The sequence below is a fragment of the Carassius carassius genome, chromosome 16 (assembly GCF_963082965.1).
Source record: "Carassius carassius chromosome 16, fCarCar2.1, whole genome shotgun sequence".
NCBI lineage: Eukaryota > Metazoa > Chordata > Actinopteri > Cypriniformes > Cyprinidae > Carassius > Carassius carassius.
In genome coordinates this window covers 12,206,737-12,230,191 of record NC_081770.1, presented here as the reverse complement: position 1 = coordinate 12,230,191, position 23,455 = coordinate 12,206,737, and the positions used below count along the sequence as shown (strand labels likewise).

Below are 23,455 nucleotides of genomic sequence, written 5' to 3'. Positions count from 1 at the left end.
AACTGTTGGATATAGCAAGCATTTATCTAGGCTTAATGTTTAAACATGTTTATATGGTTGAACTGTTTAATATCTATAGATTTTATTTTAGGAAAGTCGTGATGATTTGAGGCAGTTAAAGGGATCGGGTCCAACCGTTCTTGTCTGTGACTCACATAATGGATGTCTATGGTCACCACCTTAAAGATCATGCACAGAGGAGTCAAAATTAAACAATTCCCCATCATAAGTATACATTGATGACCTAAGACACAAAACGAGCGGATTGTGTAAGAAAACGAACAGTATTTATATCGTTTTTACCTTTTGTACACAACCACGTCCAACTGATCTGAGTTCGCGAGTGCTTCCTGATGTGACGTGCGTGCGCGCTCTGGCTTTAGTCTGTGCAAGCGCGGAAAGCCCCGGATGTGATGTCTCACGCATGCACATCACTCATTGTTTACCACACGCTACGCTTTCAATCTGCACTGTCTGAAATATAATGCAGTAATTGTAACTGTAAACTGTTGGCATCTCACAACGATTGCTACTAAAACACCACCAATTGTGAAGAGATCTCTGTCTCTCTGAGGCTTGAAGACGTGCTGCTGCAGCGGATCGCTCCTGAGCACTTGGTCTGTGTATTCTGTTTCAAATAAATATGGTTGTGAAAAATATGCAACGTTGTCTGTTGATATATGGAAATCGTCTTCCATTGCAATTTCCTGTACGTCTAAATATGTTTAGATCTTCACAGTGAAAGGTAATACTTCCGAAATCTGTGTAAACCATAGGCAGTAAGTGTAAACAATGAGTGATGTACACGCGCGAGAAATCGCTTCCGGCGCTTTCCGCGCTTACGCAGACTAAAGCCAGAGCGCGCGCCCACGTCACATCGGGAAGCACTCGCGAACTCAGATCAGTTGGACGTGGTTGTGTACAAGAGGTAAAAACGATATAAATACTGTTCGTTTTCTTACACAATCCGCTCGTTTCGTGTCTTAGGTCATCAATGTATACTTATGATGGGGAATTGTTTAATTTTGACTCCTCTGTGCATGCTCTTTGAGGTGGTGACCATAGACATCCATTATGTGAGTCACAGACAAGAACGGTTGGACCTAAAAATATCAAAATGGGAAATACTGAGGAAACAGAGAAACCTACATCTTGGATGTCCTTGAGGTAAGCTAAAACATACCAAAATTTAATTTGAAAATGAACTATCCCTTTAAATTGATCAAACATAGGTTATGATCAGCTCACTGTCTGCTGCTTGCTTCTTGGTCATTATTTAAAAGACAAAAACTTGTATTTAACGAACAAAAGTTACTCCAAACGTTTTTCTGAATTAACCTTATAAAAAACAATAAAACAAAAAATAATCACTTTGCCATTACATTACTACTGAAACAGTAGAATGAGCTGTTTTTGGGGGATTAAGGTTTGGAATGGGCTTGGGTCAGTAATTCTGATGTAGGACATGGGCCAGGCTCTATAACATGCAGCTTAACAAGTAACACATCACTGAAAACTTTCTGTATCATCATACAGTTGGGCAAATAAGTATTTGGTGCAATGGCAATTTTTCAAGTTCTTCCACTTGCAAAGAATGGAGAGATCTGTAATTTTCATCACAGGTACACCTCAAATGTGAGAGACAGAATAAAAATAAAATCCAGAAAATCACATTGTATGATTTGTAAATAATCAATGTACATTTTATTGCATTAAATAAGTATTTGATAAAATAGAATTTAATATTTGGTACAGAAACCTTGGTTTTCAATTACAGAGGTCTTTAAATGACGTGACATACAGCCAAGTATGGTGACCCATGCTCAGAATTTAACCCATCCAAAGTGCACACACAGTGGACACACACACACACGGAGCAGTGGGCAGCCATTTATGCTGCGGCACCCAGGGAGCAGTTGGGGGTTCGGTGCCTTGCTCAAGGGCACCTCAGCCAGCCAGCCCGAGACTCAAACCCACAACTTTAGGGTTAGGAGTCAAACTCTCTAACCCAGTGGTTTTCAAACCTGTCCTGGAGGCACCCCTGTCCTGCACATTTTGCATGTCTCCTTCATCTAACACACCTGTTTCAAATCATCAGCTCATTAATAGAAGCTGCAAGACCTGATTTGGGTGTGTCTAATAAGGGAGACTTACAAAATGTGCAGGGGTGCCTCCAGGACAGGTTTGAAAACCACTTCTCTAACCATTAGGTCACGACTTATCCAGGTTTGCACACACTGCAGCAGGGATTTTAAGGTCATTGTCATGTTGGATGACCCATCTTCAATGCTTTTACTGAAGGAAGTAGGTTGTTGCCCAAAATCCGATATACTTGGCCCCATCCATCCTCCCCTCAATACGTTGCAAACATCCTTTCCCATTTGCAGAAAAGCACCCCCAAAGCATGATGTTTCCACCTCCATGCTTCATGGTTGGGATGTTGTTCTTGGGATTGTACTCATCCTTCTTCCTCCAAATATGGTGAGTGGAGTTTATACCAAAAAGTTCTATTTTGGTCTCATCTGATCACATGACCTTCTCCCATGCCTCCTCTGGATCATCCAGATGGTCTTTGACAAACTTTAGATGGGATTGGACATGTGCTGGCTTGAGCAGGGGGACCTTGCGTGCACTGCAGGATTTTAAATGGTAACCCAGCTCTCTTCAGGTCATTAACCAGGTCTTCCCGTGTAGTTCTAGGCTGATCCCTCACCTTTCTCAGGATCACTGATACTCCATGAGGCAAGATCTTGCATGGAGCCCCAGTCCAAAGGAGATTGACAGTCATCTTGAATTTCTTCCATTTTCAAATAATTGCGCCAACAGTTGCTGCCTTCTCACCAAGCTGTTTGCCTGCTGTCCTGTAGCCCATCCCAGCCTTGTGTAGGTCTACAATTTTGTCCTTGGTGTCCTTAGGCAGCTCTTTGGTTTTGCTCATAGTGGAGAGGTTGGAGTCTGATTGACTGAGTGTGTGGACAGTTGTCTTTTATATAGGTAACAAGTTCAAACAGGAGCAATTAATACAGGTAATGAGTGAAGGATAGGAGGGTTTCTAAGGGTGCTTTCACACTAGCACTCTTGGTGCATACCCAGATTTGATTGAGGTCTGCATAAAAATGGTGGTCTGGGGTATGGTTCATGTGGACTCTGGTACAGTTCGCTGCTGATGTGAATGCAATCATACCAAATCACAGAAGTGAGCTGCTATTAATGACAAATTATTTGATAAAAATGTGTGTTTGTGTGTGTGTTTCACTCATTTTCCTGACAATCGTGACTGATGCACTGCAAGCAGAGAGCTCTATATATCATTTCTGTTTGTCTTCAGTATTCTTTAAAGCATTTGCTGTACATTCGTAAGACAAACGAAAGTGCCGCTATGTACCAAAGATTTGTAAATAAAACAAATGGTTCAAAAACATAAATACATAAAAGTTGAGAGAGTAATGTTATGAGCATTTGCACTTCTCCTGTGTTGTCGTTGTCCTCCTGAGTTCAACAATCTGCCATGGCCCCCTCCACGGACATCCCTGTGCCCCACTTCGGACCTAGGGGGACGTTCATACTTGAGTTTAGAGTGTATTATAGGCTTACTCATACAACTGCCTGCTGTTGCCTCTGCTTGCTTTTAGATGGAAAAGCTGCCCATAACCTCTGTTGTCCTCATAATACTAGCATAACGAAATAGATTTAGTGGATCTTCTTCTTTGGAATGCGTCAAATTATTTTACAATGGATATTCACAGAGGTGAGCAATGTAGCCAATCACAGACATGTTTGTCGATTTCTAAAACGCAATTGCCAATTAGAGGTGTTTAGGCTGGACTCCACAGACTTACTGTCAGTAACTCTCCATTACAGCCATCCCAATCATCACCCGCACCTGACTCCCATCAAGCATGATCCAAATCACCGGATTACTGATCACCTGCACCTGCACCCAGTAATCACTCACCAGGATAAAAACACCTCCAACTCAGTACTCCGGTGTACCGTTCACTATCATGAACTGGTGCCTGACCTCGCTGTACTAACCTGTCTTTCCTATGTCCTCAGATATCCCCACAACGATCTCCTGTGACTAGATGGACCTCTTGCCAATTCAGTTTAATCTTTTCCAGCCATGTCCTTCCAAGCAAGGTTGGGTGACTGCCCTTAATTACGTACAGTAGTAATTTCGTTTTTTGGATATTGAGTTCAACTGTCACTTCGATTACCCCTTTAACCGGAACCATCTCACCAGTCTAGGTCTTCAGCATGATGTTTGATGGTTGAGGTGTTGATATGGTAGCATTTCTTTGAACTTCGTCTCTGACACCAATGAAACCACATCTCCTGTGTTCACCTGCATACATACTGGTTTTCCGTCCAAAAGAGGAGTCACCCAGTAACCTCATTCATCTCCTGAAACCGATAAAACACAAAGGATTGTTGTCCTCGCTTTCTGAATAAATCTGCGTTTGTTGGGTACTTTCCATTTGTACACTGCAAAAATTGTACAATATCGTCCCCTTGGAATTATAAGGTTCATTTGTCAAAATTGAGTTATTCACATATTGTTATTCTGTAATAACGTATTTACATTGTGATAGATTATTTTTTATGCTGAATACATTATGGGATTTTTATTTAAAAAACAATAATGTTCTATCTACACTATCTACACAGTGAATGGAATCCAAAAACTTTAAGCTCATTATCTCAAAACTACTCGGAATGCAGAGAGAACTTTATAATTCCAAGGGGATGATATTATAAATAACAATATTATTATATATAATAATAATAGTAATAATAATAATAAACTTGCAAACCAGCATCCAATCTGACATCTGAAGATAAAGAAAGATAGTCACTAGAGTGAATATGTGATGATTTCTCAAAATCTATATTGCAAATCAAGTAAAACTGATTTTAAAAAGACATGAAGTACTCACCTCTGACAGTAATACAGACGCTCCTCTGTAATATCTTTATTTAATAAAAACTTGAGACATCAGCAACATCTCACCATCAGATGTTGCTGATGGTGAGATCTCCAGTTTCAATATATAGATGTAGTCTGTAGTTGTAGTAGATGTAGTTTGTAAATCTCACATCATCTTCTTTATATAAAAGTGTCACTTTCTCTCTGACAGAATTTTCTTCACCCTATTAAAACTAAAAACATCTGAAAAACAAACAGGAACAGTTAAGGAAAATGTTGGATTATGCACACAGAAGGAATGTTTCTAGTAATAGAGCTTCCAGTGCATATACAAATAGTACTGTATAAAGACACAGGTTGCGTCAAAAAGCTGTCATTGAGGTGGTAGCCTTTCAAAAGGTACACTTTTGTACCTTATTTACCCCTAAATGTGAATATTTGTACCTAAATGATACCTTTTGTAAAGGTAAACCCACAGTGACAGCTTTTGTACAATTTATCTCAAGAGTGCACAGTATTATTAATAATATGAATAATCAGGACTGAATTTATAAATATAATGCTCTAAACACTGAGAGTATTGCACTAAAAGAGACCTTAAGGCTTTCAGCTGTTTAAGAGGGAGATGGCCTGTGGGAAGAAGCTGTTCCTCTGCCTTAATGTTCTAGTTCAAAGAGGTTAAGGGTGACTGGACTCTGTGATGATTCTCTAAAAAATACCAGGAGAATATTCCCCGAAAAATAAGCTTTGTTTTAAAAAAGTAATAATATTTTGAGTTTTATCAGTGGAGTGCAATTCTATTAATTGTGCGTCTCAAGCTTTCAATACCACTGATCACAACATGAAATGATTTGCACTTTGGCACCGCGTTCTTCCTCCAGAGGGCACATGGAGGCTCAGAAATTATTTTGGGCCACATTCAAATATGAAAACTGGAGTGGGTAAAACTTCTTTTTTTTTTACAGAAATCTGAATGACTGTTAAAAAAGTGAATGAAAAGTAGCATAGCTGCTTTGTTTATAGGCTTCCGGAGTAATGGCTGCATTTATGCTTTCATCTGCTGTCAGAGAGTGAATGTGCACTTTCATTCAGTTCGTCTCCTTTTACTTGTATCACCATGTGCTTCTCCGAAGAGTTTGTCGTCGTGCCAAAAGCGAGCGTGCTAGTGCATGCCAAGGCCAGTAGCGTTTCAACTGTCACTTCCGAGGTTTCCTTTGGGCCAACGGCCAGGTGTAATTTTTTTTTTTTTTTTTTTTTTTTTGTCCAGCGAATACCTTGGGCAAAAGCACAGTGGCGTAAATTTTGTCCAACAATAGGGGGCAGAATCAACATAAAATTTCTCAAGAGCAATTTTTGAAAGGGACACAAATAAAACAGCTAAAATTGTACTTGTAAGGAAATGTTTACACAAAAGAAAGCCTTACTACTATTAGTGTAAAAGGGAAACCATGCCAAAATAGACAACTTCAAGCTGTTTTGGTCACGCCGTGACACCGCTCATGTCCGTTGTACATTACATCTGTCAAGCAGGTAAAATTATTATTGCTAACATAGCGGACTCATTGAAAATACATTGGCATCATCTGTATTAAATAGAAAATAATCAATTCATCCAATGTTTAAGTGAGTAAAATAACCTTGACAGCCTCTGATTTCCACAAGTATTGACTTTGTTCTTGCTCAACGGACTTGTGTGTATGTGCATGTAGGTGATGCAGGGTTGCAAGGTTTTCGCAACAGAAAGCCGCCCAGTCACTACTCAAAGCTAGCCCAATCGCTTTTCGAGGGGGTTCCTTGGTAAAAAAAAAATTAAAATCAGTTCCAGGAGGTAAAATCCATGTTTTTCGGTGGGATTCCTCTGGTAAAATTTGCATGCATCATTGAGGCTGCTTCAACCCGTGTGGACATGAAAACAACTGAGTCAACAGTGTTAAAGTAGCCTGATTCCACAGGAAAACCACAGACTTGGCAACAATGAGCTGACGTAAAAGAGGAAAGCAGATATTTGGAACAAAGCACTGTGAGGCAAGGGAAGAGGAGATTCAAAATGTTTCTAAACATAAAACTCATTTTTGCCCCTTTTGCGTTTGTGTTGTTTTACTTATTACAAAGTTATTTAAAACAACCCTCAGATAGGGAGGGTCTGGTCTCCCCTGACAAACATTTATTAAAGGTAAGTAAAAGAGCAAATGAGCCATGTTAAGACATGTTATCACCTTGTCTGATCTTTCTTTATGCCTTGGGCGATTTCAGTGACTTACATTCCATCCACACTGTTCACTCTGGCACCATGAAATAGTCTCAGTTTTATCGAGTTTGATTGTCTGTATTGTGTTTTTGTACATAGATCTGTATACGCACCAGATGAACATAAACTTTGATATGAACGGCATCCCAAAAACACTAAAACACCAATTTCAAGCAGCCAAACTCTGCTGGTTAACAGGTGAAATATTTTGGCACATGTTGATTTATTTTATATTTAACTGGAAAAATTCATGGATGGTTTTGTGATTTGAAAATTTCAGGCTATGGTGTTTACAGTTTACCCTTTTGTTCTGGTAGTCAAGCATAAGACAAAAAAAGCAAGATTTATGTCAAAATATATCCATAAAACAAACAAATGAAAACTGAATAACATGTCAGGCAAAGCCCAAGTTTATCTTGTTACAGTGATTATGAACTGTTGTTTCTCTTCATTTTTCCATCCTGATCCTGAGAGTGATTCACTTTATTTTCACTGAAACCTGTTATAAAAACAAAGAAAGAATCACAGTAAAAACAATATACACTAAGAAAATACCGATAAATAAATAATAGTTTTAATAATAATAATAAGTTCCCCTGCACTAATGTTAATCTTCATTACACTTACAATAGGAAAATCAATCATCTGTTATGTTTTCAACAGTAATTATACTTAAATTAAAAACAGAAACTTTCTCAGCTACAGTGTGACTTTCTCAGCTCTTACCGTATGAGTTGAATGTAATACTTACACCTTTGATTTCGTTGTCTACAAATCTTGCAGCAAAAAACACAGTTACAACCCAAACTACCAGACCAACACCAGCCCCACAAATCCCTGAAGGAGCACCTGACTGAGGTGGAGCTGTAATGATAAAGAGAGACAGTCATTAATGAGAATGTGTCTGATCTATAACAAACACTAGAAACTTCAGCACTATAAAAATATTTAGATATATAAAAATACATAGGTTTTGCAGAGTTCAAAGTTAACCAAGGCCTTTATTTATCATTTATTACAACTTGTTCATAATCAAATATCATATTTTTCAAAAAATCTTATTTTTCTGCAAAAAAAAAATATTTGATCTACTCACTCTTGACAAAAACTTTGATGGTCCTCTGTAAGGTGTATTCACTGTTGTTCATGTGTAGATGATAATCTCCAGAGTCTTCGGTTTTGGAGTCATTAATAGTGAGATCTCCAGTTTCTTGTTTAAGATGTAGTCTGCCACTAGGATTGGTACCTTTATTGACTTCAGCCACAATATTACCTTCAGTCTTCCACTGTATCAGATCATATCCCTGTATTTCAAGAACACCAGTATCTAGCTTGACAGGTTCTCTCTCCATCACTGATACTGTCTTCACACCAACTGTCACAGAAACACATATGGAGAACATGTAATTAAAAATATGAATAGTTTTTTTTAGAGATAAGAAAATAACAGACGACTCTCTATGAGGAAAAAGAATAACTCTGACACCATTTTCAGACTCTAAGAATTGATGTGTGGTAGAGGTAAAATGCACAAACAAAATGAGCATATTTGTTTAATTTGGTCATTGGCTATTACATTTTAGTATGGGTAATGGCACATAATTGTATCATTTGACCAAATTAAATAAAAAAAGAATATATATATATATATATATATATATTTATGAATGCACTGGTTTATATTTTATTATTGCTATTTGCTGTAATATAATCTCAACCTCAGGCTGCACGTCCATGGATTAACCATCTGATGCACATTAAACACAATTTTGAAAGAACTTTTTTGATTGGATATGATTGGCTGGTTTTATTTGACTGGAAACAAAGTTGTGTTTACAAGGCAACATGTGATGTTGAGAAGAAAACAATCACAGGATATGAAAGGTTGATGTCATTGTGATGAGTGGGTGGGGACAAGTTCCAGCCTCCTTCTTCCTGACTTATTACAGTCATCACATATTCTAAATAGTTTTGTTTAAAATGGCTTTTCAATCAAATCCATTCATGTGTGGTAATACATCCCGATTACTTTCTCTGGAAGTATGATGCAAAATCAAACAGATCTACCCTGTTTAGACAGGTTCGCAACACAAATGTTCTCTGACAATCTCAATGTTTTTTTAACAGGACATCTGTATCATCTGCTATCTCTAAGACATTAGACCTCATCCTGTCAGATGATATATAGACATTTAAAAAATATATATCTTTAAGCTGTTTATGACTTCAAAGTATGATAGAATTTAGAGAATCTAGTCACCATCAGAAATATAGTATATTCTGTGCAAGACCTTGCTGATGGTGTTGATCTCCACTTTATAAACCCCAGTCTGATCGTTCAGATGAATGTTTCTTCATTTTGCATCATCAAGGCCATTTAATCCGTTTATTTGCTTGGGACCATGGCCGGTTCCGATGTTTGTTAGTTTATTTTACTACATGATTTTACCATCAAAATTGTAATTCATGTTTACAAATAATACATCAATTTAAAGCTCAAAGATTTGTGTCATTATTTATAATTGTAATATCATAGACGTGACATTATTTTAATTCATAGCAAGAGTTCTCAACAATGCATGTGACATCGAAACAAGGAGATCTGAACAGTTTCTGTCAAGTAAAGACGACAGATAATTTAAATTATACAAACATCTGCACAGCTTTAACCATAATAATGCAGATAATAAAATTAATTTGGTGATTTAAGAGGAATATCAAATAATTATGTTTAGTTTACATAAGACAACTTAAGACAGAATTATGATCTTTGTAAATTTTCTAGTAAATTTTGCACTTTAACCCTTTCGCACGTGAGTTAAAAATATTCTAGCTGAGACCCCGGCGTGAGTTTTTTTAGACGACCGTTATTTTAGAATGTATCGCCTTGTTGTTTCCATGGTGACGCGTCATGCTTGTCATGTGACACAACACAGATCGCTTTTATTTTGTTTTTCCTGTTTTATTACAAATATTCCCAAAACATGCTCACTATATTATGAAATATCTGATATTCCGATTCTGAAATATGTGCAAGTAAATATATTTGGTAGCTTAAGCACTTTTATATCGACCGTGTTAGTTGATCTATACCGGGTGATGGGCGCCGCCATGTTAGTTCGCGCTGAATCCAAGCTGTGGGATTTATAACACGCACATTCATTCTCTTCTCCCGAAAACACATAAAAGTAAGTCTGCAGTAAACTGAGAGAAGAGCAGAGTAAACTTTATAGTTATCTACACAATCTGTATATGATATTAATAAAAATGTGCCATTCCCACAGACAACAGCGTATACATTTTACAATGTATGTAAATGTAAAGGTATGTTTTTACCAGTACTCATGTGTATTTAAATATCTGAAACCTACTGTAAAATAAACATTATATGATTGAAAACACTGATATTTGTGATAATATGACCAGTGCTTAGCGCATCCGATCTGAGCTAGGCTACTCCAGCCAAAGCGCAAAAGCGGATTTAAATTCAGCAGTTGATGACGTGATGCACTGAAACACCTAATCACACCGGTGTGATCGTACGCTTCAGGGACCAGCCAAGACTGATCACACCGGTGTGATCGTACGCGTCAAAGGGTTAAAGTTATATCAGTTATATCAGGCTGGAATGTCTATGGATTGCCTCTCAATGAGACTTTCAATGGAGGTTGAATTCACTGGAAGAATCTCTGTGAGTTTCCTGGATGGTGATGGAGTCACGGGGAAGTAGTCTGGGAAGCAATCCTTACCCCACTTAAGGACTTCTCCGTCCTCCAGGCCAGAATGAAATTATGCTTTACCAACCATGGGTGCGCTAAGATGATGTCAGAAGTAGACCCCTCATATGCCCTTGAGCTACAAATCATATGCCCTTGAGCTACACAGTAGAAACAGAGAGCCCGGGTCAGCCTTCTCTGCCACTCAGCTGAAGATAACAGTTGCCACTTTTGGTGCTCTGGTGCTCTGGTGCTGGTTCTGGGCTCTGGCCAGCTGAGGTAGGATGTTGTGGCGGGGACTGGCCACAAAAATGTGAGATTACACTGAAGGAGGAATCTATTGCACTCCTCTGTCAAGCCAGAATAGGGTGCCAGTCGGGCCATGAGACTAGCGATGATGGTGTGCGAAGAAGTGCTGGTTGGGATGGAGTAGGTGATGATGGCAGTGCCGGGGATGGATTAAGAAGAACTCATTGTAGAGAGTCAATGAGCTCCTGAAATGGATCGTGGTTACTCATCTGTGCTGTCGGTGATAGTCCAACCTTCTGTAATGGAAAAGGGATGATGCAACAGGATAATATGGACAATAAGGTTTATTTGGGTCACAGATTATGGGAGTAGGATCTGGTTGATGATAAGGTGAGTAAATAGTTCGTAAATCAGTTCAATGTATATGATGAGAGGAATAATCAGAGAATTACAGGAGCTGGGATTCACACAGGAGGAGCACACACCTCAGCTATCTGGAACTAGGAGGAAAAGGAGACACTTGGAGATGAGTAGACACTAGGAGGAACACAGAAGGTAAGTAATACAGGCAAGTATTCTAATGGAAGCAATAGCAAAGTTAGAGAGTCCTCTTCTTGTATACGAGATCGGACCATGAGGGTGTCTGAGGTGTATTTTTATCTACAGGAAGGTTGAAGAGGTGCTTGATTGGTGACAGGTGAAAGTGCACAGTACTCCGGTAATAGGGATCACTGTGACTGGGTGATGGAGCCTGGCCGATCTGTTAAAATTGTCATTCAGAACAGTCTAAGAGCTGACAGTTGTGTCATCCAGACCTGCACAAGGTATAGTTAATCTTCACAGTATAGCTAAGAAAGCTACACATGTGTGCTGTACCATCACATATTTAAGGAGAGCTAACATTGTCTTGTTTGTCAGTTACTAGTGTCAGTTGTTCTGTCTGGCCGATGCTTCTCATGGTTCCTGATCTCTCATCTCCGGGTTGGAATTCCTTGTCTACTCACATCAGAGATGTATGGTGGTGAGCCTAATAAGTGTAGAGCCTTTTTAACAAAGTGTTCAATGTTCTTCTCACTTCAGCCACAAACATGTCTTGTGTCTGCTCGTTCCGCTGCCTCTTGTGTTTCACTGCAGGATGAGATGGTGAACCTGTCAAACGTGCTCAGGGAGTAACACGACCTGAAGGAGGTGTTCAGTAAGTCCAGGGCTGCATCTCTTCCTCTACACTTTCCCTATGACTGTGCTATAGATCTAGTGCTAGGTACTTCTCCGCCTTAGGGCAGGTTATACTCACTTTCAGTTCCTGAGAGGGAGGCCATGGAGAAATATATTTCTGATATCTCTGGCATCCAAGCTAATTCGTCCCTCTTTTTCTAAAGCAGGGGGTGGGGGGGGGGGGCTGGGGTTGTCGCAAAGAAGGATGGTTCCCTGTGACCTTGCATTGATTACATTGATTAATTTCGGCTCCCTTTCTTATGGCCCCTGATTTCACATGTCAGTTTGTGGTGGAGGTCGACACCTCTGAGGTCGATTTAGGTGCAGTTCTTTCTCTGCGTACAACTTTGGAGAATAAGATCCATCCATGCGCATTTTTTTCTTATCAATTATCTCCAGCTGAACGCAATTATGACATTGGTAACAGAGAGTCCCTGGCAGCATAGCAAATTAGCAAATTAACTCCAGACAGGCTCGCTTGGCAATGTTTTTCAGTCGTTTCGATTTCTCCCTCGACCGGGCTCCAAGAATATCAAGCCTGCCATTTCCCAAGTGCATTGGTTGTCTCTATGCTCACTTGGGAGATGATTGTCTCTATGCTCACTTGGGAGATCGAGTTGAAGGTTCGCACAGCCTTAGAAGGGGTGGTGTCTCCACCAATCCCTATTCCATTTGTAATAAGTTGGCTCCCAAATTCATTGGCCTGTTTCCTGTCACTAAGATTATCAGTCCAGTGGCAGTCCACCTCAATCTTCCTCCTGCATACACGAGAATTCACCCCATGTTTCATGTCTCAAAAATTAAGCCCATTTTTTATTCTCCCCTTAATCCGCCTTCTCCGGTTCCTCCACCGCCACGTCTCGTGGATGGGGAACCCACTTATTTGGGAAACCATATTCTGGAATTGAGGCAGGAGATGCATATTCCAATACTTGGTGGACTGGGAAGGTTACGGTCCAGAGGAGAGGAGTTGGGTCCCTGCCAGATACATATTGGATCACTCCCTTATTGATGATTACAGACACTGGGTAATGTTGGCAGGGGGAGAAGGGGTACTGTCACAGTTGTTGGGTTCACTTACTCATCCGTGCATATTATATATGCGTTAATGGGTGTGTCTCTGTGCGGCTGCTGTGAGCTGATCAGTTTTAGCTTCAGGTCGTTATCAGGCTCCATTTAAAGAGAGCTAACCCTGTTTTGTTTTTAAGTTCCTAGTGTCAGTTGTCCTGTCTGGCTGATGCTTCTCATGGTTCCTGATCTCTCATCTCCGGATTGGAATTCCTGCTCCTCCATATTCAGTGAGGTTGCCCATTTTGTCCCTGCGCTACCATTGCCACCGTGCCGGACACGATCTTCCATGCCCTCCTATTTGTCTGTTGATCCTTTCAATAAAGCATTGATTGTAACGCAATTGAATCCTATCTCTTTTGTGTCTTGACAACATTAATAATCAAATGAACCTTTATAACTCTGACCAAATTGTGTCTGAGCAATCAGCTCTTTATCTAATTTTCACTTTTCAACCTTCTCTTTCAGTGGTCCTTTAATAAAAACAATCTCATCTAGTTGAAAACAGCAGTTATCTTATTCTATTTTAGTAAAGCAAGTTCTTCAGTGCAGAAAAACAGCAGGCAGTTTTTTCTTGCCAAAATGTACAGTAGAAGGCAGCTACATTTATTATATAAGCATGCTTCAATAAAACAAAATAATTATTTTCTTTTACAACATGACATGCATATGGTAAAATAAAGAATTAAATCATATTTTTGCATGCATGATTCAGAATAATCTTATAATGTTTAATTAATTCTTCCAACCAACATAAAATAATTTATTTTATTTTATTTTAGTGATATATTTGCACATTGCATCAACAAGTTCCAATCATATAGTTAAATGTTGATACTGTAGCTTATGAATCAAAATTAAATAATGAATGTATATCTTAGTTTCATTAATCTATTATTATTTCAACACTCTGCAAGTATTCTTGCATATCTTGGCACACTTTATTTTCTAAAACAACATTCAAACAAGTCACTCTATTGCTTAGGGCTCACACACTCATCCTTTGTTTTCCAGGTTAAGACCAGCCACAAACGTCTTCGGGACCTAATCACAAAATGATGGTCCAGGAGGGGTGAGTACCTCCTGCTCCACCAGATATAGGGTTTATTTTCTCATACAACCACAGTCATTAACACAGACACATAAACTTACATTAAAAAATAAATTTAAACAGACTACAATACACTCTTCCTGGGTGAAGTTCTGCCCTTTCACTGATACACTTCCTCCATACAGTAAAAAAAGCAGTACCCTGCTGGAATTTCTGCCTTTCCAATCAGACCTCTGTACCTTCGTTACATCTTCTACAGAGCGGTATCCAAAGGACTTTGCGCGCTTTCTTATACTTTATCTGCTAACGTCTACTAATTTTCATCAAGGCCCACTAATCAGTAAACCCAGATCCTTGCATGCACAATCTGCCCTCATTTACTATTACAGTAAAACATGCAATTATTTCTTCTGGAATCAAAACTTTTCTTTTTGTTCTTTATATTTAGAGGAGCATCTTCGAGTGTACATATCACCAATGGCCGACTCTGGCAAACAACATTATATAAGCAAAAAACTGGCTAACTTATTGTTCAGTGGCCACTTATTAATGTTGTTCGTCAAGCCAGCCTGAGATGGTCCTCCACCCTCCGCTCCTTTCCAGTCCCTTTATGGATGCCAAATGTGATGGTTTCTACCATGTCTATGAAGAATCACTTTTGAAGTCTTGGGGTTTTGATGCCAGAAAAAAATAGACTTTTATTCTCAGAGAGATAGAGATGACCGTTAAATGGTCTATAGATGACCTGCAGATGATCTGTCGAATCTTTGTCTGTACTCTCTCTCATACAGTGTTTGCTGAAGGTGTGCCCATGTTCAATACATTTCATACATATGGTTCTTTTTTATCAGCTCTTTTACCACTTTGACCTGTGTCTCCAGCCTACCCCCAGAAGCAGACAGAAAACCTTAATTTCTTGTTTCGTGAAAGCATATATTTTATCTTATGCCAAAACAGGACATGCAGCCCCACATATGTCTGCACATTCCATTCTCACGAAGGCCTCTACACACAGGCAAATACATGATTATAATAGTAGAATAACCTGATTCATAAATGGCTAGATTCACATTGATGATACTTGATGAATTCATATTTCTACACATACAGCAGCGTTGTGTGGGAAAAGTATTGTTTGAATACATTCAGATAATCTGAATAATTTGTAATAAATAATTATTCACTCTATTTTTATGTGTCCACAATAACAATATTGTGCATGTTCATTATTGTGATATATTTTAATAGCAATTACCAGCACATGTCTCGCTACAATTCATGCTGTGTGCCAGGCCATGCCAGGCCAGCATAATAAAATGCTCCCAGCATGCATTGTGGCAACAATTAATCATGCAGATGAATTGCACCATTATCTTCTTTACTTATTATCTGCTTTTATTTCTGTGATTTTTTGGGGACTTTTAACTACCTTGTTTTGTGATGTTTATTATCAGAATTTTTATTTATAACATTTTTTGTTATTATAATTTTCTGTTTTGACGTTGAGAGAGTTGAGACAGAGTCAGCGAAAAACACATTTATTTATAAGTTAAGTAAAAGAGCAAATGAGACATCTTAAAACATATGTGCATCTTGTCTGATCTTTCTTTATGCCATGGGCAATTTCAGTGACTTACATTCCATCCACACTGTTCACTCTGGCACCATGAAATAGTCTCAGTTTTATCAAGTTTAATTTGTTTTATTGTGTTTTTGTACATAGATCTGTATAAGCACCAGATGAACATAAACTTTTATATGAATGGCATCCCCAAAACACTTAAACACTAATTTCAAGCAGCCAAACCCTGCTGGTTAACAGGTAAAATATTTTGGCATGTGTTGATTTTTTATATATATATATTTAACTGGAAAAGTCATAAATGGATTTGTGATTTGAACATTTCAGACTATGGCGTTTACAGTTTACCCTTTTGTTATTATAGTCAAGCAAGAACAAAAAGCAAGATTTATGTCAAAATATATCCATAAAACAAGTTTACATCGTTACAGTGATTATGAACTGTTGTTTCTCTTCATTTTTCCATGCTGATCCTAAGAGTGATTCACTTTATTTTCACTGAAACCTGTTATAAAAACAAAGTATCACAGTAAAAACAATAAAAGATACTTAAATATCAATAAATAAATAAATAATAGTTGATAATAAGTTCCCTTGCACTAATGTTAATCTTCATTACATTTACAATAGGAAAATCAATCATCAGTTTTCCTTTCAACAGTAATTATACTTAAATTAAAAACAGAAACTTTCTCAGCTACAGTGTGTAGAAACAAACAAATGAACAAAAAAAACTGAACTTTACTTTTTCATTTCTATTAAATACTGAATAACATTATAGCTCGTACTGTATGAGTTGACTGTAATACTTACACCTTTGATTTCGTTGTCTACAAATCTTGCAGCAAAAAACACAGTTACAACCCAAACTACCAGACCAACACCAGCACCACAAATCCCTGAAGGAGCACCTGACTGAGGTGAAGCTGTAATGATAAAGAGAGACAGTCATTAATGAGAATGTGTCTGATCTATAACAAACACTGGAAACTTCAGCACTATATATATATATATATATATATATATATATATATATATATACAGTACATACAAACATACAGGTGCTGGTAATATAATTTAGAATATCATCAAAAAGTTGATTTGTTTCAACTTTAGATTTATTCTTTTATATTATATTTATTCATTACACACAGACTGATAAATTTCAGCTCTTCTGCATTCTTGGGTATGACATATCGCAACTTCCTCTTCACAATACCCCATAGGTTTTCTATGGGGTTAAGGTCAGGTGAGTTTGCTGGCCAATTAAGAACAGGGTTAACATGGTCCTTAAACCAGGTACTGGTAGCTTTGGCACTGTGTGCAGGTGCCAAGTCCTTTTGGAAAATGAAATCTGCATCTCCATAAAGTTGGTCAGCAGCAGGAAGTATAAAGTGCTCTAAAACTTCCTGGTATACGGCTGTGTTGACCTTGGACCTCAGAAAACACAGTGGACCAACACCAGCAGATGACATGGCACCGCAAACAATCACTGACTGTGGAAACTTTACACTGGACTTCAGGCAACTTGGATTGTGTGCCTCTCCTCTATTCCTCCAGACTCTGGGACCCTGATTTCCACATGAAATGCAAAATTTACTTTCAGCAGAGAACATAACTTTGGACAGTCCTTTTTGAAGCGAGATGCTTCTGATGCTGTCTGTTGTTCAAGAGTGGCATGACAGAAGGAATACAACAGCTGAAACCCATGTCTTGCATACGTTTGTGTGTAGTGGTTCTTGAAGCACTGACTCCAGCTGCAGTCCACTCCTTGTGAATCTCCCCCACATTTTTGAATGGGTTTTGTTTCACAATCCTCTCCAGTGTGCGGTTATCCCTATTGCTTATACACTGTTTTCTACCACATCTTTTCCTTCCCTTCGCTTCTCTATTAATGTGCTTGGACACAGAGCTATTTGAACAGCTAGCCTCTTTTGCAGTGACCTTTTGTGTCTTGCCCTCCTTGTGTAAGGTGTCAATGGTCGTCTTTTGGGCAACTGTCAAGTCAGCAGTCTTCCCCATGATTGTGTAGCCTACAGAACTAGACTGAGAGACCATTTAAAGGCTTTGCAGGTGTTTTGAGTTAATTAGCTGATTAGAGTGTGGCACCGGGTGTCTTAAATATTGAACCTTTTCACAATATTCTGATTTTCTGAGATACTGAATTTGGGATTTTCCCTAGTTGTCAGTTATAATCATCAAAATTAAAAGAAATAAACATTTGAAATATATCAGTCTAATTATCATCTAATTATATGACCAGCACCTATATGTATGTGTGTATATATATATATATATATATATATATATATATATATATATATATATATATGGCAAAGCTTTTGCAGAGTTCAAAGTTAACCGAGGCATTTATTTTTTCCATTACAACCTGTTCATAATCAGAATTTCAGAAAAAAAAATCTTTGATCTACTCACTCTTGACAGTAACGCTGATGGTCCTCTGTAAGTTGTGTATGCTGTTGCTCATGTGTAAATGATAATCTCCAGAGTCTGTGGTTTTGGAGTCACTTATGTTGAGACCTCCAGTCTCACGAGATAGATGTAGTCTGCCACCGAATCTCAAATCATCTACATCTCTAGATCCAAATATATTGGCACTTTTATTGATTTCAGCCACAATATTACCTCCAGTCTTCCACAGTATCAGATCATATCCCTGTATTTCAAGAACACCAGTATCTAGATTGACAGGATCTCTCTCCATCACTGATACTGTCTTCACACCAACTGTCACAGAAACACATATGGAGAACATATAATTAAAAATATAAACAGTTATTTTTTAGAGATAAGAAAAACATCTCTCTGGGAAGAAATAACCCTGACACTCTTTTTTCAGACTCTAAGAATTGATGTGTGGTTGAGGTTAAATGAATTTTGTTATGGGTGATGGCACACAATTTTATAATTAGACCAAATTACATAAATAATAATATTAATAATAATACTTTTTTTTAAAATTACTATTTGATATGAATGCACTCATTTAAATTTGATTATTGCCATCAGCTGTAATATAGTCTCAACCTCTTGCTGCACGTCCATGGATTAACCATTTGATGCACATTACACACAATTTTGAAAGTACTTTCTTGATTGAGAAAGCTCATATATGATTGGCTGGTTTTATTTGCCTGGAAACAAAGTTTTGTTTACAAGGCAACGCGTGCTGATGAGAAGGAAATAATCACAGGATTTGGACACCTGTATCATCTGCTATCTCTATGACATCAGAGTTTATCCTGTCAGTTGATATATAGATGTTTTAAAAAAAATATCTCTAAGTTGTTTATGATTTCAAAATATGATAGAATTTAGAGAATCTACTCACCACCAACAGCAATTTTGTATTTTCTGTGCAAGACCTTGTTGATGGTGTTTATCTCCACTTTATAAACTCCAGTCTGTTCGCTTTGGATGCTGCTGATGACGAGGTCTGAGGTCTGATCTTTCAGATGAATGTTTCTCCATTTTGCATCATCAGGGCTGTTTAATCCGTTAACTTGCTTGGGACCATGGCCGGTTCCAATGTTTGATAGTTTACATTTACTACATGATTTTACCATCAAAATTGTAAATATTATTCACAAATAATACATGAATTTAAAGCTTAAAGTCTTGAGCACCATTCTTTATAATTGTAATGTCATAGAAGTGACATTGTTTTAATTAATAGCAAGAGTTCTCAGCAGTGCATGTGACATCGAAACAAGGAGATCTGAACCGTTTCTGTCCAGTAAAGACGACAGATCATTTAAATTATACAAACATCTGCACAGTTTTAACTGTAATATTGCAGAGAATAAAATAAACTAGGAATTTTTAGTAAAAAAGGGCTGGATTAAGAGAAATTCTTCTTTGTTAATGAAAAACATCTTGACACAGGATTATAATCCTTGTAAACTTTTTGGTAAATTTTGCACTTTAACGTTATGTCACTAGTACAACGCTAAATCATGTTTTCTAGAATCTCACATAAGAATATCCTCGCCTCCAGCGTTTTTGTCGCAGCTCTGATTGGACAATCATTCAGAACATCCTAAGAGCTGACTGTTGTGTTATCCAGATCTGCACAAACTATAGCTAATCTTCACAGTATAGCTAAAAAAGCTACACATGTGTGCTCTATCATCACGACATACAACTACATGTCTAATATGACCATTCTGAATTCAGTTTTCTGCCGCAGTCATATGGTTATGCACATATAGAAGACCTACATCCTCCTTTCAAACATAACTTTTATAAACAGCCAAAGATAGGAGGAAAAGTATGCTGGTGGATGAACAATGCTTTATGAACAGGTGTAAATGTAAATCGCTGTTTGTGCCAACAAATTGTGAATCAACAAACGTGTTCAGTTGTAAATAGTGATGTACTGCGTTTCGTCCTCACATGTATGGTTTATTTAACTTAAGGAGGAATCTAATTTTTATTGGTACTCCTTCAAAAGTGAATTATATCTTCTGCAGGCTTGTGGGTTTAATGTCACTGCTTTTGTAAACTGCTCTGGCACAATTTCATATATTTATTCCTAAATATATCTTATTGTAAATTAATAGAGCAATACTTTACAAAATAGTTAAGCCTCTCTTATCATTTTTCTAAAGTAAGGAATTTAATTTTGATTCTTGAACATGAAACTGAAAAAAAGTATCTTTCTAAAGAGCCCATAGTTCTGTCTGTAGTCCAGAGGGTTCATGAAGTGTGAGTGTTTTAGTTTGTGTGGGTCAGGTTTGTGTTTGAGCTCAACCAGTGGGGGCGACAGTTAAAAGGTTAAGTTAGTGATAAGGATGACTTGATCTCCAAACTTCCACACAATCTGATCAGATCCCTGTATTTCAGTAACACCAGTGTGTAGAGTGACAGAATCTCCCTCCATCACTGACACTGACTCCACAACATCTGTCTCAACAATAAACAGTTTAAATGTTTGTTTAAAACAAAGATTGAGCTTACAATGCTGTAATTTCCACACAGTCACACTTTGAATCAGGACTCTAAATTCTGAGACTGAAAAGTTTAATAGACTTTACTCCCATGAAGTTATTTTTCTGATTTGAAAATATATTGAAACGTCAAATGCCTTTCAGATTCAGCTCTTCAGATATACACTCAATTTTCTAAACAACTGACGTTGCTTTGGTTTTTTTTTGTATTAAGTTATGAAATAAATCTTACATATCTTATTTTGAATGTGTTTCTAGTGCCACACTTAAATCTAACACACCAATCTACCTTTCAAACACATTTCAATATAGCCTCAAATATGATTGTTAATTTGCAACAAAAATCGTCTTTAGATTTTTTTTAGAGAATGACCAAATCTCCCTAAAAGTATAGCCTCATAAGGTTAAAGAAAAAGATGAAAAAAAAAATTCAAAAAGAAAGAAATTAAACAATTGAACAAACTGTAATTCCACACAAAGTTGGAAAAAACTCACCATGAACAGTAACTTTAAATGTCTTCAATTTTGCATTTATGCCCCTGATGTCTACACTATAACGTCCAATGTGTTCAGTTCTGATGTCTGTGATGGTCAGAGATCCAGTCTGTTTGTCCAGCTTCAGTCTGTCTTTAAATATTGCACCAGGGCCATCTAACGTAGAGGGAGTTGCATCTGCTTCATTCATTTTAGCTATGATTTCATCATTAAACTTCCATATTATGTCACTATCCTTCGGTACTTCAGTAACACCAGTGTGTAGAGTGACTGAATCTCCCTCCATCACTGATACGGACACTTCATCTGCTTCAACACCAAACACACCTGAGGAACAAACAGAAACAGTTTTATTAAATAACATTGTAGTACTGTAAACCTGTATAAAAATATGTGTGATGTAATGACACCATATTAATGAAAGCGTTCAGTTATTTCTATACAGATATATCCCTGTATTGGTACTGGGAAATGACAATATTATTATATTTGACACTATAGTTCCATGTGTTTGGGCAGTTCTCTAAAGTGATCTGTTTCATTCGCTATGATGTACAGTACAAATGAGATATTATGAGATTATTTAAAGTTAGTCCCTGAGCTTAATTTATTCTCCCTGAATGCTACATGTTCTTGTGCAATGCTGAATTACATTTTGTGTCATAGTTTACAAATACTCTTTGCAAATACCTATTTACCATAAAACCAGTAATTTATACTGAGTCCCTTCATACACTAATATTTTGGCAGCAGTCTAGTATTGATACAAAATGCAGTAGCTTTGTAAGTATTTTTTATTTTATTATTATTTTATTTTTTTACAATGACAGTAATGCAACTAAACCGATTTGTTGCATTTTGTCTCTTGAAAATTAAGGCAAAGTTTCTTCAAAGCATGCAAATTATGTCTAGTCTGTTTCTTTGGATTTATGTTCTTGGATGTTAAATACATCGACACAACTCAGCAAACATTGATGCTTCACAAAAACTGAACAAATGGCACAATGCATACATTTTATTTGCTGTTTTAATTTAAAATATTGCCTATTTATTAACTTTCTTCTAAATAACTTTTATTAGACATATAGCTGCACCCTGAATGTGACCAACAGTAATGTAACCTTACTAAAGATCAACAGAGAGACTGACTGAATAAAAGGGGGATTTATTGCTGGGGTTTTGCTTTGTTTTGTTCTGATCTGTTTAAACAGTAGGACATGCGTTCATGTTGTAGACAGTTTTTTTTTTAAATAGTAACACTCAGAATATTACACACTGTCTGGGCCCTCTAGTGTTCACTACTAAACACACACGCACAAACAACTAACCCTCAAAACCTTTACAGTGTTGCTGTTGTCTATTATTATTAAAAGTGTGATTTATCAGTATTTCTATTTATAGAAAAATATTCATGTTTGTTTAAAAAAAACTCTAGATTTAAAAATTAGACGACCTGTTTCCGATTTATAGGCTACTGAAAAGGGATCGTCTATGTTAAGTTAATTAAAAAATAATAATAAGTGTTACTCACCGTTCACGAGTAATAAAACCCCAAAAATGAAGGTATTATTCATCATACTGATGTCGCTTCTGATCGCGTCTGAACTACAACAACATTGATTCAGTGCACTGATGGATGGACATATCAAACCTCCCAAGTCACGTGGTTTCTCCAGAAAGCGGGTGTGCCGCGTCATTATAGACTACTATTTCGAAATGTTCCATAGTCGAGCTTGGCGAGATCAAAATTAAGAAATGCTTCTTCATTCGAGGCTTGTCCTATTCTGCATATTCTTAGTCAGTAAAATAAACGTTGAAGAATTTATTTTTAAATTGAACTTTAAAAAAGTGATTGAGAAAATGTGTGATTAATTAGTTAGTTAGATTAATTAGTATGGTAATCCATTTTTATTGCAAAAAGTATTATTCCTTGC

The 23,455-nt window shown here is 37.3% G+C and overlaps 1 protein-coding gene across 1 annotated transcript; it reads right to left on the bottom strand.

Moving 5' to 3' along the window:
* Positions 1-7,401: 7,401 nt before the first annotated feature.
* On the bottom strand, positions 7,402-23,218 carry LOC132159357 (uncharacterized). The gene is made up of 7 exons (XM_059568866.1): positions 23,053-23,218; positions 21,522-21,848; positions 20,876-20,982; positions 19,409-19,583; positions 18,493-18,804; positions 16,870-16,982; positions 7,402-7,674 (listed from the first exon to the last, which is right to left on the bottom strand). Exons 1-7 carry the CDS (start codon positions 23,216-23,218, stop codon positions 7,654-7,656), a joined length of 1,221 nt encoding a protein of 406 aa, XP_059424849.1. The 3' UTR covers positions 7,402-7,653.
* Positions 23,219-23,455: the final 237 nt, after the last annotated feature.